Here is a 14,952-nt window from a genome sequence, read left to right on the forward strand (position 1 = left end):
AAGCCAGCTTCAGAGAACCCAGCATCTTCATCACGTCTCCCCGGCTTTCAAAGGGTGGGGAGAAAAAACGAACACTTTACAAAGCTATCTCGTAAACTGTTATGTTAAATGAATATCTTTTACTAGCTTTTAATGCTAATAGTGCCATTTATTCCTGACCTTCAGAAATATGAGATATTTTAAATGACAACATAAAAAGAGTTCTTGTTTGAAAACCCACGCTACTTTAGACTGCATATCATTACTTGTAAGTACAGTGTGCGCCAGCGTCACTCACTTCAGCATCTCGTTTCTACCCGGCTGGTATATATTTCAGCTGACATTTATTGTCCCCCTGCATACGTGTCAAATTCCTTAATGACGGCTGACAAAGCCATAGCTCTCGGTATATATAAATTACATTTGCTACCATATAATCAGTGTTATCTATTAGAATGCTATTTGTGACAAATCACATTCAAAATAAAAATGGAATTGATTTTTCTGTTATTTTAATATTGTGCCGCACACAGCAAGCCTTTGATTGAACCTTAAACACTTTAAAGCTCTATTTTTGTTTGTGGCAGAGATCAGAAATGGAGTTTGTTCTATTCATGAAGCTAAAAACAATTTACAAACAAAAAACAACAACAAAATCAAATTGCTGAAAAAGAAGAAGAAATATCATCTTTATTTTCAAGCCAAGGAAATGTATTTTGCAAGGCTATCGTTAGAGGGCATTCAGCTGAATGGCTAAAACCACACACACTTTTCATTTCTGTGCCTCCATTTTCATCTAAATTAGATTGTAACTTTAATGCACGGTATAAAAAGCCTCTCCAGGGCCTTTGTCTCTGCCTTTGCTCAAGCCACCGTAGGCTTTCTCCCAGCTAATACACGCTCCACACTGGCCTTTGTCCTCCTGTCTTCTGGCCATGGGTTTAGGCAGCTTTCTCAGGGCTGTAGCTGCAGGAGGCTGTTTCTGGACTCTTCCGATGAGTTGTCTCTCAGAGGGGTGCTTGCTGGCCCATACTGTAACAAATCACTTACAACTGCAGTCTGGCTAGCGCCACACTTTTGGCTTAATTTGTGGCTTATGGCAGAGTCTGGAGAGTCGGAGTTCTAAGGTCCCTGTTTTTGTTTGTTGGTTGGTTGGTTTTTTGTCCTTCCTCTCCCTTTGCTAAGAATGGCATTCATGGTTTTAATTGTTCCTTAAAAATTAAAGATACAAATGACATTTCATGATACATGAAAATTATATGACCAGCTGCCTTCTGTTCCTGCAGCCAATGTCTTCCTGGCCATGGCATATTGTACTTTCTTGAACTATAAGACAAAATAAATGTCTCAAGTTTCTTGTTCAGTCAATGGCAGCACAAGGAAAGTGTAACTAGTAGTAATACAGCAGAGCTGTGAGTCAAACCCGGGACCTCAGCCCTGAGCTGCACCCACAGTCACATGCCTGCCTGGTCTCTTGATACCATCAGGATGCTACAAGGCTCTTTCACAATTGGGAATGCGGTGCTCAGAGAGGTCAGGAGATGTGTCCACAGTCACACATGCAGAAAGAAAAAGCTGAGGCCGAGCTCTAGACATCTGTTCACTGCCTACACCGCACACAGCTCTTCACAGGTCACATTGTGGAACCTGTGGCAGGGACAAGGGATGCTGGTGTCCCCCTCCACCAGCCCGAAGGGGGCTATCAATTTTTGTTACAGGAAAAGCAAAGGTGACTCCTAAAAAGAGGACTTTAATTGTTACAGAGACCAAGCTCTTGTCAAGAGGCCCAGTTGGCCCAGAGGATTCTTTCTTTTTTCTCAGGTAAAGGAATTGTTTTGAGCGGCAAGAATGAAGCTCATTACAGATGCAGCCTGTGCTAATGATGATAATTTGCCGCAAGGCAGAAATCACCTCTCTACACCCCTCCCCGGCAGACAGGAGCTCCTGGAAATTATAGGCTGGGGGAAACAGAAAGGATGAAGATCAGGGGAAAGAATGGCAAAGCAGAACTGAGGAGAAAGGGGGGGACCACAGGCCTGCACCCAAGCCTGGTGACCATGACCTGGGAGAGAGGGGACTGTTCAGGCGCTGCACTGCCTCTGGTCTCCTCACCTCTCCTGCTGGTGTGTTTTGGGGGTTCGCTGGAGGCTTTAAGGGCTTTAAGCTTCAGCCACTTCTTTTTTTAAGTTGCTGCCAAACGAATTAGCCAAGAAATTACTAACACAGGCTTTGACTCCTGGGAAGAGGGCAAGATGAGAGATAGGCCTATTTGTCGCCCCCTTCACTTCACTATAAAGACCCCAGGATCTTACACAGCTACCTGCAAACTGTAGGTCACAGAGGGGGGCCAGCAGACACACCACCTGTGCTGCTCACTCATCTTGGGGTGCTGATGGAGGAGGAACAGCAGCCTGAGACACCTCCAGCAGCTGGGGGGACCTAATTCCCGGTTCCTCTGTGGGGTTGCAGGGTCACTCTGTCAGGACTAAAGAGCCCAGGACAGTCCTGACCACCATAGAGTGACAATTCAGTGCTCTGAAGAGAAAACCAGTTGCCTTCTTCTGAGGGGTGGCTTCATTTTTCCTTTAAACAAAACCCTCCAATATATCTTTAAAATTATTTTTTATATGTCTAGGCACACGTGCGGAGGTTAGAGGCAGCAGCTTACAGGAATTGGTTCTCTCCTTCCAGCATTGCGGCTCCCAAGCACTGAATGTAACTCACTGGGCCTGATAGCCAGAGTTTTACCTACTGAGCCATCTTTATGGCCCTAAAATATCTTTAAAGCAATTCCTGTTCATCCCTGACCCCATGCCCATTCCTGTTGTCCACCGAGAACTGCACTATGCACTATGCAGCGCGATGACCTTGCTATGTGAGGAACGCCAGAAAAAAAGCTGTCTCTTCAGGCTCTGTGGGTTTCTGAGTGTTTTGATGCTCATGGGCAGACTCTTTCCTCTCCAACCTCCCTCGTTTCCTTTGGAGTACTGCAGCTGCCACCTGTCACAGGAATAAGGCCAGAAGCTAATCTTACTGGTTGAACCGTGTCCCTTAAAAGCAAGGACCTCAGAGTCCAACTGACTTGGAAACGAGGTCCCTGCAGACTTGGCTGGAGCCCAGAGAACTCCTACACCAATGCAGCCAGTGTCCTATGAGGCGCCATGTCAACAGACTCATAGCAGAACGCCATGAGGCCAGGAAGTTAGAGGCTGAAAACACAGCATGGCTTGGATGTGAGCGCGGTCCTTGATGGTGGTGCTGTTTTGAACCGGGGCAGAACATCAGAGAGGGCCTTGAGGTTTCATACAGCCTGGCTCTATCTCCTGCATCTGGCCACCATGTCAGACTCTTAGCCCTCAAACTGTGAGCCACAAGAAACCCTTCCTCCCTTGAGGTATTTGGTCCCAGCAACCGAAACCTATACATTTGGGACTTTCTGTGTGGTAAAGCCATGCAGCTGGAGACCGTGTTTAAATAGCTAGGTAGTCTCACGTAGCTGGTGTCTGCCAGATGGAATCTCCCTGAGGACTTGACTTCTAGAAAAACAGGGTTGGAATAGACACATGTGCCAGGGTTGGAGCAGGCCGTGCCGGGGCCCACGGTAGCTGACAGGGTTAGGTAGGCTAGAGGGATCAGCGAGGTTTCCAAGAAGAGGTGCTTGACCCAGCTACAGAAGGTTTCCTTGGTGTTAGGAAGAGGCAGCCTGGGTGAGACCTTCCCTAGGTCAACATATCAAGAGCTCCCACAACGCACAAACAAAAAGACCTTAGTAGGGCTGCGAGGTAACTCCTCTATTCAAAAGACTGTTGTGGGTGGGAACGCAAATCACTCAGGGTACAGGTAGCAGTTAAGGAATTCATATTACATCTCCCCGTTGCCCAAAGCGTGGGAGGTGCTGGTCTGATGCAAGTGCAGCAGGCTTCTGAGCTTCTTTGTGGCTCGTATCTGCTTGGGAGGGTGCAGGATTCTAGCCCTCTGCAAGTTTTTCTCCTGAGGATGGTGGTTCATCATATACATTCCTGCTGCATGACAGATTGGACCACTGAGTACAGCCACAGGTTCTGGGAGCGTGGGCATGGGGGCCCTCACTTGGGCATGCTTGACCTGGAAGAGAAAGCCTCCGTGTGAGCTGTGCACAGGTGACCCAGAGGAGTGGAGAGGTCAGAAGGAAACTGCCTCCCTTGCTTACCTGGCACAAAGGACTCTGGGAGACCGTGGAGCTGCGAGACTCTTGGAGAAGGGTCAGGGGGCTGTGCAGAGCCCGTGCCGTATATTCTAAAGGAAGCAGGAAGCATGACCTTACTCCTTTTAATAAGAGGTCCAGCGTGCACATGCTGAGCAAGTGCAGTGTATAGGTTCTAATCCTAGTTACAACCCACCCTAACATTTAGAGTTACCACCCCTGTTTCACAGATGCTAAACAGACCAGTGTCCCTGCCAGTTCCCTCCCTTGAGAGCTTGTCTGGAGGTCCTAGCACAGAGAGCCACAGATCACCATCTTCACCAATGCAAATGCCTTCAGGAGTGGCGCAGTGAGGGGGTGAGGGGACACTAGAGGCATGCACCAATTCATCTGGCTTCCGGCAGCATCTTGAGTCTCAGCCCAGCACTCAGACTCAGACATGAACTCTGGTGCCCCCTATTTGACCATTTCCCCTTGCTGAGGAGGCCTGGTGACACTCAGAGGAAGAGTAAGCAGGCTACCAGGATGAGACCTGATAGGCTGTGATCATATAGTGGGGGAAGAGGACCCTTCCTGTCACAGACCTAGGGGAGGGGAATAGGGTGAAGGGGGGGGGGGAGGTGGGAACGGGAAGATACAAGCTGGGGGATAACAATTGAGATGTAATCTAAATAAATTACAAATTAAAAAAAAAAAAGCAGTGCTGAAGGGACTCATGGCACCACAGCACAGCAAACACAGCTCTGGGAGGCCTTGCCCTTCTCCCACTCCCTCTGCCAGGTTAAAAGCCTTTAGACTATATTCCTGGAGCGGCCACCAAGGTCTACTCCTTTATTTGGCCACTTCTTCCTCCTGAGGCTGACTACCAAGGTCCAGCTATCAAAGCACTGAAGTCCAGCAATCAAAAGCCCCCTTTGGCTCACCTAATTAACCTGTCCAATCAAAATTAAACACCTCCTCCTAACACAGGGTTTCCCCTGGTACAGTTAGAAACTGTATTTGCCTATGGGCCATATCTGACCCCTGTCTAGAGGCATCCTTTGCCCCGCAGGACAAATAGCCCTGCCCCTTCTCCCTCATCCTCTATCTCCTGTCTTTGTCCCTTATTCCCTGCCCTTTGTCCCTCTGGGGCAAATATATGTCCTTTGTGCTGAGAACCTGGTCTGTTTCTTGCTCCCAGGCCCAGAGCCAGTGAGCACAGAAGGCTCTGCCCCCCCCAACCCCTACCTCCACCCTCGCCTCTATATCTGGCTCTGCCCCTGGATCCTGCAGTTTACGGGAACTGCAGACACACTCACTGCTCATATGACTTCAGCGGGGCTCTCTTGGCCCGCTCCACCAAGTCCAAGAAGTCTTCGTAACACTTTTGGGCCATGATGGTGTACCTCGTGGCGCAGCCGAATTCAGTGACCCTGGCTCTGGGCAGGTAGCCGGCCCAGCCAGGGATGGGGGGCTCCCGCATCGGCTTCTTCATATTCTTGCACTCTGCAAGGAGAAGGCAGAGGTCTGGAGGGTCTCGGAGAAGCATGGTGGGGGCACCTCCAAGCCCCCTGCCACATTAGCAGTGAATCCAAGAACCCCCTAGGCTTATAGCCAGGAGATAGAGGTAGGATAGGCTGAGGACACACCAGCTCTTGGATCCTAAATCCAGAAGAGCCTCCCAGTGGGTGAAAGCACATCAGAATCAGCACCAGAAGCTGCCGTTAGGTCCCGGCGGTGACCCTGATTGGCAGGGTGACCTTGGGCCAGTTTTAGTGACAATGACTGGCAGGATGACCTTGGGCCAGTTTTGGTGACAATGACTGGCAGGGTGACCTTGGGCCAGTTTTGGTGACAATGATTGTCAAGGTGACCTTGTGCCAGTTTTGGGAACAATGATTGTCAAGGTGACCTTGGGCCAGTTTTGGTGACAATGACTGGCAAGGTGCCCTTGGGCCAGTTTCACTGCCTCCTCCAGGTGCTGGAAGAATCAAGTCCCAGAACTGAAAGCTGGACGGCACCCTAGGACATGCCTGCTCCATCTTCCTATGTACTCAGAAATCACCATAAGAATGTAGTGTGACTACTGGGCTCTCTTCTTCCTCCTCCTTCCTCTCCCCCCTCTGTCTGTCTGTCTGTCTGTCTGTCTCTCTCTTTCTCTCTCTGTGTGTGTGTGTGTGTGTGTGTGTGTGTGTGTGTGTGTGTGTGTGTGTGTGTGTGTGAGAGAGAGAGAGAGAGAGAGAGAGAGAGAGAGAGAGAGAGAGAGAGAGAGAATCCATGTACTTGCCGAGGTTAGAGTTCCACACTAAACAATGTCTTTTTTAGTTACTCTTACCTTATGTGGGGTGGGGGGGGGGAGGGGAGAAGTACTGGATATCTCAATGACTGCTACTTGGACAGCAAGCCCCTGAGACCTACCTGTGCAATGATTAAAGCCATGTGCCACCATACCTGGCTTACTTACACGGGCTCTGAGGGGATCAAACAGGTCCCCCTGCATGACTTTTCCTGTAGCCTTTAGATATACAAACAATCCAGGTCAAAACTGCATTAAATTGTAACTGTACCATCTGTCTTTCTGTGTGGATCCTCTTCCTGAAGAATTAGTATCCAGCATCTGCATTCAAATCTAGCTCAGATGTCAGCATCCCTGCTGTGACCCCCGGGGAGAGGAGGAGAGGGCCCCCACCCACCCAGGGCACCTCTGTAGCCTCTGCCTAAACATCAATGACATCCAGCTCAGAGAAAACTCCAGATCCACAAGCTGCTCTGGCGAGGCCACCAGGGCTTGCCTCGGGCTCCGAGGGCGCTGCTAGCCTCCCTAGACTCCCCAGACTACCCCAACTTTCCCATGGGCCCCTTCCAATTGGCGCATGGCTAAGCACTCTTTGTGGCTGCACGATGGTCGGCTGGGATGTCACTGGGATCACTGATGTGGGGGAGGCCGTACCCAGAGTCAGGGGGTGGTACTTCTTGGCATACTCATGCAGCACCCAGAGGACCGTGTCCTCAGAGCAGATGGGCTTCAGGGGCGGGGTGCTGGCCACAGAGCTGTTCAAGTCGTCCATCTGCTCCTTGTATCTCTGCGTTCTCTCCTGGAAGGCTTTCACACAGGGATTCATGTGGTCCTCGCTGGGGGTTCCCTGGCAACTGAGCCATGGTATGAAGCCTGGGAGAGCAACAGGGAATCACAGCCCGAGTGAGGCAGTGCTGGCTGCAGTCTGAGAGCCTGCCTCTGTCCCCACGACTGCGGCCCTCCACTTGGCTCCCCTCCACTGCCACCAACGCTGTATTTTTCCAAAGACCGTTAATACAAACAGCGTTGTTGTTTGCGCCCTGGCTGGGCCCTCCCGAGGGGCTGCAGAAAAATGACCTTGAAGCTGGGGAGGAAAAGTCCATTTCAACAGAGGCGATGACAGCCATACTCCGTGATGGCAAAGCCCCCAATGTCAGGCTGAACAGCAAATGGGGAGAGCATTTAATGGGCCCAAATGATAGTCTGAGAAGTAATTGAAATTATTCATCTTTTTTTTTGAGAGAGAGAAGGCTTATTTTCCTTGACATGTCCCAAATGCAATCTGGGATCTTTCTTGCCAGACCACAGGGAAATTGCAGGCCCATTCAAAGCAGAGACTATAGCATAAAAAGGTAAATTCATTATCTGCAAGACCCTACCCCAGGACAATTTTTCACCATTTCCCACAAAATAACATGTAATCATTACAATTAGTCAGGGTAAAACACAACTGTTTATTTTATTTGAGCTGGGTGCTGAATCTCTAAGTGCTATCCATTGTCACAGTAAAACCGTTTTTTTAAGAGAAGGGGGGAAACTGGTTAGGAACTTAGCTTTAAGCGGCAAAGTAAATAAACAGCTCTCAGTGTTGGAGCTCACTGCTTTTGCCTTCTTGACCTAAGGAAGAAAACCTGACTCTGGGGTTCCAATTCCTGTTCCTTCTAGAAGAGTCTAACAGACTAACCTTGACAGGGCTGAAGACCTGCATCCCCTATCTGCTCTAGTTTGAACGTAAAATGTGTCCCCCACAGGCTCATGTATTTGAAACTTGGTCCCACCATGCTGTTAGGGGAGGTGGTGGTGGTGGGACCATTCGGAGAAGGGGCCAGCTAGAGGGAATGCGTGGCTGGAGGGGGCTTTAAGGTTTGTAGCCTAGCATCGCTTCCTCCCTTCTCTCTGCTTCTTGGTCCACCCAGGAGCTCCAGCTGAGCCGGCATCCAAAAGGTAGCCCAAATAAGCCCCTCCTCCCTTACATCAAGCCCCTCCTCCCTTACATCGTTTCTCATCAGGTGCTTGGTCACAGCAACAAGTACCTATAGACATCTATTTCCCCAACCCCTGGGCAGTCAAAGTGTCCTACGATGTCATGGAGGAGGCTGCAGAAACGCAAGGCCCCGTTTTGAAGTGGCACCTCTACCACCAGGATCTGCCTTTACCTATATATTTTGTGTATGTGTATGCACACACACATGACGCTCACATACTGGTGATACAAGTCACCTTGCTGAGCCTTAGTAAGGTCCAGGGTACCTAAAGAAGTATGTGAACCCTGGAGCCTTCAGTCATCACAACAGCCATGGGCAGTATCCCATATGATGAGGTGCATCGTATCCCCCAAATAAACATATCTGCGTCCTTAATCCCTGATACCACTGGGCATGAAAATGTGGTCTTAGAACATATAATTAAGGCACTAGAAGCAAGATCACTCCATGTCTAAGCTGTCCCTAAAGCCAAAGCCTGGTGTCCTTAACAGGAGAACAGGGGAGCGGGGAGAGGCAAACTTACAAAATCCATTTGAAGAATCAAGAGATGATGGGTCTGGCTGTGGTTTACAGAATTCATTTCGTACATAAAGAAGGCTATTTACAGTCATGTAGACAGTAGACAAACGTAGTTGTGAATTAACTGGAATCCAAAACCCATTCTCTTATCTAGTTAGTAGGGCTAGGGTTAGCCTGGGAAACCATGGAGCATTCTCTAAGCGTAGCTCCTTCTGAGACCACCCTGTGCCACTTACAGGAATATGTGCAGAGTTCTCAGGGTCTCAGAAGCCTGATGGAGGAAGAACCTTTAGGAATGGAGACCAGCAGTCCTACTTTGTGAAGGATGGGAGGGTTTATTAGACACAGGCTTTTGGGGCTACAATGACAGGGCTGGGAGGGGCTTGGCCTCGTTTATGAGATCTGGGAAGAAATGAGAAATGTAAGAACCACCCTTGTGCGAGGCTTGGACAAGCCCAACTCCCAACACATACCTCCTGTTTGCCTATCTATCCTCAGTCACTATGTCTCTCCTCATCCGCATGTCACCCCAGCAGGTGTTCAATGCTTCTCGTAAGCCCAGGCATGTCCTGAATGGTTTGGCCTAAGTGGCTTCTCCTCAGTTATCCAGGACTAGCTGTCACCCTCCTGCAGCACTGGGAGCTCGCAATGTATGTCTTAAGAGCTGGAGTGCTTGTGCTAGCCCAGCTACACATAGACAGTACACCAGACAAGCCAGAGACCAGGACCACCATTACAGATGTCACTTACCACAGTATCCTGGTGTGATGGGCAGCTTTCTCATGAAGGTCTCCGGAGAGTCCATTTTACTCTGCCAGTGAAGGGAAAGAGGCATGAAATGGTCTCAAGGACTTACTGCACACATGTGAGAGTTCTTGGGTGTAAAAGGATGCCTCTGTCAGGGGCTGGGGCTGAGGGGTTTACTGCCATCACACCCACTGCTGGTTGGCAGAGTTACCCTGGGTTACACACCAGAGGCCTGGTGCCAAGGGCTCGGTCTCCACCTATGAGTGTCTCACTCTCCAGAGACAGGTCTCCTACCACCCCTCCATCCATCCGTCCATCCACCCACTCATCAGTCTAATGAAACGATATGCATATATGGCCACAAAAAAGGGCAGGTTCGTGAAGATAAAGATGGGCGAGACCCAGGAGCACCAGGTTCAGCTCTTGAAGCTTGCCTGAGAGGCATGATAAGCAACCCGTTTTTCTGCAGCATGCTCAATTCAGGCCGAATCTGGTTTGGAAGCAACTTGTGCAGCTGAGTGCCTTTACTCTCAGAACATCTGGCAATGTCCAGAGACATCTTGGGTGTCATAACTAACGGGGCAGGATGCCACTGGTGCCTTGTGACTAGGTCCCTGCTCAACTTTATTCAATGCATATGAGACGCTGCCCCCCATACAAAGGCTAAGAGCACAACTGTCTTGGAAGGATCTTTAAACTGCAAAAATCTGGCATGGAATCCAGGGAGGGGATGGAGGTGACGGGTGTCCATTCCAGTACCAGCTATACAGATACCACTTCTGCAGCTAAACCCTTCCCTCCCCAGGGATCACCAGTGGTGCCCCACAACAAGCCAAGGTTTGTATATGGACTCTCTAGCTCACCTATGCCCTATGCTACCAAGCCAGAGCATCTCTTTAACCTGATGCTTTCGTGGCCAGTGCCTGATGGTGGAGAACACAGTTGTCAATAAAACAGTCCAACAAACACTGTACAGCCAAGAGCAGTGGAGGTGGAGGCACATCCCCGAGGGCCACTTAGCCCCTGACACTGTGCTCCTGATCCCTGAGAAAGCTGGTCTTAGCCTGGCAAACCTGGGAAGCCATGTCTGCCTCACCTCACCATTGACCACCTGCTAGCTGAGAATTGTTCCAACAGGTAGGGAGAAGTGAATTATATCCACTTCCAGATAAGGGTTAAAGAAAATGGCAACAGGCATTAATAAAGACGCTGAAGGAAACCGTATTCTTGTTTACGCTCTACAGTGTCATAGGGTGTCTATGGCAGTCACTACACTTGACACATGAGAAAAAAGAGAGATAGTTTGTCTCAAGCTGTGGGGTGAAAGGGTGCATGAGCAAGGACTGCTAAAGTCCTTGGGGCAGGAAGTGCAGTAAACCTAGAACCCCTATCCAGATCCAGCCAATGGACACCACATTCTCCACAATTGTGTGGAGAGCAAGGACTGACTCAGACATAAACTCTGGTGTCCCCTGATTGACCATTTCCCCTTGGTGGGGAGACCTGGTGGCACTTAGAGGAAGAGTAAGCAGGCTACCAGGAAGAGACCTGATAGGCTGTGATCATATGGTGGGGGAAGAGGTCCCCTTCTGTCACAGACCTAGGGGAGGGGAATAGGATGAAAGAGGGAGGGAGGGAGGAACGGAAAGATACAAGTGAGGGGATAACAATTGAGATGTAATCTGAATAAACTACTTTAAAAACAACAACAATGAAAACAAACAAACAAACAACAAACCAAAACCAAAAAACAAGCCAGGTGTGGTGGCACACACCTTTAATCCCAGCACTCGGGAGGTAGAGGCAGGCGGATTGCTGTGAGTTCGAGGACAGCCTGGTCTACAAAGCGAGTACAGGACGGCCAGGATAGCAGAGAAATCCTGTCTCGGGAAAAAAAAAAAAAGAGTATGACCCTTGGGTGGCTAGAAACAGACCAGCCTATAGGGAAAGGGGAGGAGCTTGGAAGGCTACTGAACAACCCCAGCAGAGGATAGGACCCTTCTTCACCCAGCCCCTGCTCTCACCTGGGCCGGCCTGAGCACCCCTAGGGAAACAGGCAGCTCAGACTGCCAACCAGCTCTTCAAGGCCTTTGTGTGCTCACGGACTGGGCGGGGCAGATGCTGGATCCATCCGGGACATTTGGAGCTGGCTCCGCCCCCAGAGGTGGGGGGTTGGGGTGACACCGGAACAGGAACCGCTAATCTCTCAGACCTGGGAAATCCAGATGTTTACCTCGTAGATGTTTGTTCTGGGGTTTGTTGTCTGTAGCTTAAGTGCCTCATTCGCACCAGAAGAGGCCGGACCGACCGACTGACAGAGGGGACCCTTGCTGGAATTATACGCCCCCATCCCCCCCCCCCCCCCCCCCCCCGGTCCCGGAGAAGTGGACAGTGCCACGTGAGGGTCAGCAAGGAGCAGGAGGCAGTCTGGGAATGGAGGGTAACCTGTGTCCACGTGGTCTTGGCCTAGTACTTACTTTCTTAGGAGAGCAGGGTTTTGTTCCTGGTCCTCCCCCCCAGCCCCCCACCCCTGTCCCTTCCTCCTTCGCAAAGTCCCGGAACACAACTGCTTTACCATAGAGAAGGTGTGCTAGCCGACCCAGCCTTACTCCTTTCTAGCAGTGGTTTCATGGGAAGGAAGAGGGCCTGAGCCATCATTAATCCCAGTGTGATGCCACTGTGTGAACCAAGTGGGGCATGGCTGGCCTGGCAGCTCTGACTGGCTCTTCCCTTGTCCATCTGATGCTTGTTTAGTGCGCTTCCTGGAGAGGACCATACCGCACCGCGCTCTCCTGAAGACTGAACTTCAGATCAAGGCAGGTGGAACCAACCACCTTTCACCCTCCTGGACTCCTGGGACCACACCTCAAGCCACCCGGACACTGAAGAGCCAATTTAGAATGTGTCCCAGGGTGGAGCCTGGGAGGAAGCCAAGATTTTAGACAGACAGCCGATGCCTGCAAGGATGCCCTGAGGGCAGGTTTTAATGATTTTCCTCCAGACAGTTGGCTCGAATTTGGAGGAGACAGAGCTGTGGTCATCCCTGGATGCAAAGCCGCCTGACTAAAGAGGTGCTCTCAGTGAGGCTTGTAGCACCTGAAAACGGACTTGAAACAAAGGAAGAAGTCAGTAATGACACACACACACCATAATTCCACCCACACCGCAAATGAGAAAAACAAACAACTATTTTAGGCCACATGAAATTCAGAGTTTTACTTTATTAGAATCTGTGAGGACAGAGTTTGCAGACACACTCCTGTCTAGTTGTGAACCGCTGCAAAATTCTGTGAGGTTTGGATCCGCCTTGCAGTGAACAAGACTCGCGTGCTGAGATCTTAGGATATGGTTCCATATTTCAAGCAGAGGAGTTAGAGATTATGGCCAACAACTTTTATACAGCCATCCACTTAAGCCATTCCCCAGGATACGTACTGCGCAGCCTAATCAACTATTGCATCACTACAGTGTGAAATCCGATCGTCGATTAATAATGTATTTTGACTCCTGCTATATTGGTACATGCAACTCTTTGCTACCCTGGCAATTCACCAGACCTGGACTCTAAAAGCTAAACTTGGCCTAAGTAACATCCTAAGGGTGGGGCAGGGACTCAGCCATCACTCCCCAGAACCTCTTATGTAGCTAGCACCTTCTCTTTCCACTGTGTGTGTCACTCTGCATTCATGAATGCCTGCTGCATACAGAATATGTAAGTCACCAGATGACATAGGCAAAGGACAACTGGTCAAGACCACAGACCCTTGGGAGCTTTAAGACTTGGAAATGTGTCCCATGTGTACTTATCCAGTGCTCTAACTAGGCTTGTTTTCAGTCCGGGTAGGGAGAGATTGGAGAACTTTTCTTAAAGGCTTGGCTACCGGGGCTGCATCTTCGGGCCCTCAGGGCATCCAGTAAACTTGCCACTCCTTCCCCATCGACAGCTCGCTAACACTGCAGGTTTCTACCAACTCAAGCAAGCTAAACAGGAAGCAAGGAGACAGACAGCGTAAGGTGAGGAGCGCTTTACCTCCCACTTACTTATTCAACCCAATAGAAACCTTGCTTTTACGTGCCACTTGGTTCCTCTGATCGTAAACTGTGCCACGTGTCACACTGCGAGGGAGGAGAGGTCGACAACCCTGTGAAATGCAAAGTGCTCTGTGGTTCAGCCCTCAGAGCCTGGTCAGGAGAATCCTCACATTGCTCTGTGGGCAGGGTGTGCTCATGTGGAAGAGCCTGAAGAAGCCACTGGGCAGCCGGAGAGCAGCATATTCTGACCCAAGGCACCTCTGTCTATTGCTCAGTCTTGCATATGGTCCACTGCGTGGTGACAGCAGGAACAGTGACTGGCTAAGGGCGATTCGGAAATGTAGCCTCCAGGCAGCAGTGTCACTAAACAGAAAAATAAGAGTACCTTCCTTTTTCAAACAAGCACGAAGTAGGAAATAAAGATTCTGTACAAGATTCTAGTACATATGTACATAAAATTATATCCATTGTAACAAAATTGAGCGCCTACGTGAGGACTGTGGCTGGAGACACCAGAGAGAGACCCGGGAGCCTCTGACGCAGGGTTAGTGGGACAGTCCTAGGAAGCAAGCCTCCCGGTGCCTGGATCTGAGACCCTGCCTGCCATTCGCTTTGGGGTTCCTGTTTTTTCTTGTTCTATGGTTTAGTAGCATTTTCACACTCTAGCAGGGAATTCTGCAACAAGCGGTGTGAGAAAGAAGACTAGGTTGAAATTCACACTGCAGCTTAGAATCTGCATATTGGCTATGGCGATGAGCTCACAAACCCAACTTGCATTTGAAGCTCCTTCCCTCTGCATTCATTCATTCACTCATTCATTCATTCATTCTGCATGTGATTAGAAGTCAGGATGACTTCCAGCAGGTGGACGGACAGCTTTGAACAGATCCCATGGACTATGGGTCAGATTCTGCGTTCTTTATCCTCAGTCGGCTCCTGAGCGTTGGTGAGAGCGGCTTTGCACAGAAGCAAGACAACACAGAACCTGTGCAGCTTCGTCCTACTCCTGCCGTCTTCTTCCTTCTCCGGTCTTTCCTGTGAGGGCTAAAAGGGCCAGGCCAGGTGCATCCCTAACCCCTCCCACCTACAGGGCAGAGTGTGGGAACAGACGCTCTTCCCTGAGGACAACCTGATGGAAAATGTTGAGGCCACACACTGTGGTCTGTGGTCACTTCAGCTTTGACAGGAAAAAAAAAAACAAAAACAAAAACAAAAAACAAAAAAACAAAAAC

General features: G+C 49.8%; 1 protein-coding gene across 1 annotated transcript; it reads right to left on the minus strand.

The window, feature by feature from the left end:
• Window positions 1–5,456: 5,456 nt before the first annotated feature.
• On the minus strand, window positions 5,457–11,724 carry C5H10orf82 (chromosome 5 C10orf82 homolog). Its single transcript, XM_051147160.1, has 4 exons — window positions 11,713–11,724; window positions 9,692–9,752; window positions 7,092–7,310; window positions 5,457–5,647 (listed from the first exon to the last, which is right to left on the minus strand). Exons 2-4 carry the CDS (start codon window positions 9,744–9,746, stop codon window positions 5,457–5,459), a joined length of 465 nt encoding a protein of 154 aa, XP_051003117.1. The 5' UTR covers window positions 9,747–9,752; window positions 11,713–11,724.
• Between the last annotated feature and the right edge of the window lie 3,228 nt (window positions 11,725–14,952).

The sequence above is a fragment of the Acomys russatus genome, chromosome 5 (genome assembly GCF_903995435.1).
Source record: "Acomys russatus chromosome 5, mAcoRus1.1, whole genome shotgun sequence".
NCBI lineage: Eukaryota > Metazoa > Chordata > Mammalia > Rodentia > Muridae > Acomys > Acomys russatus.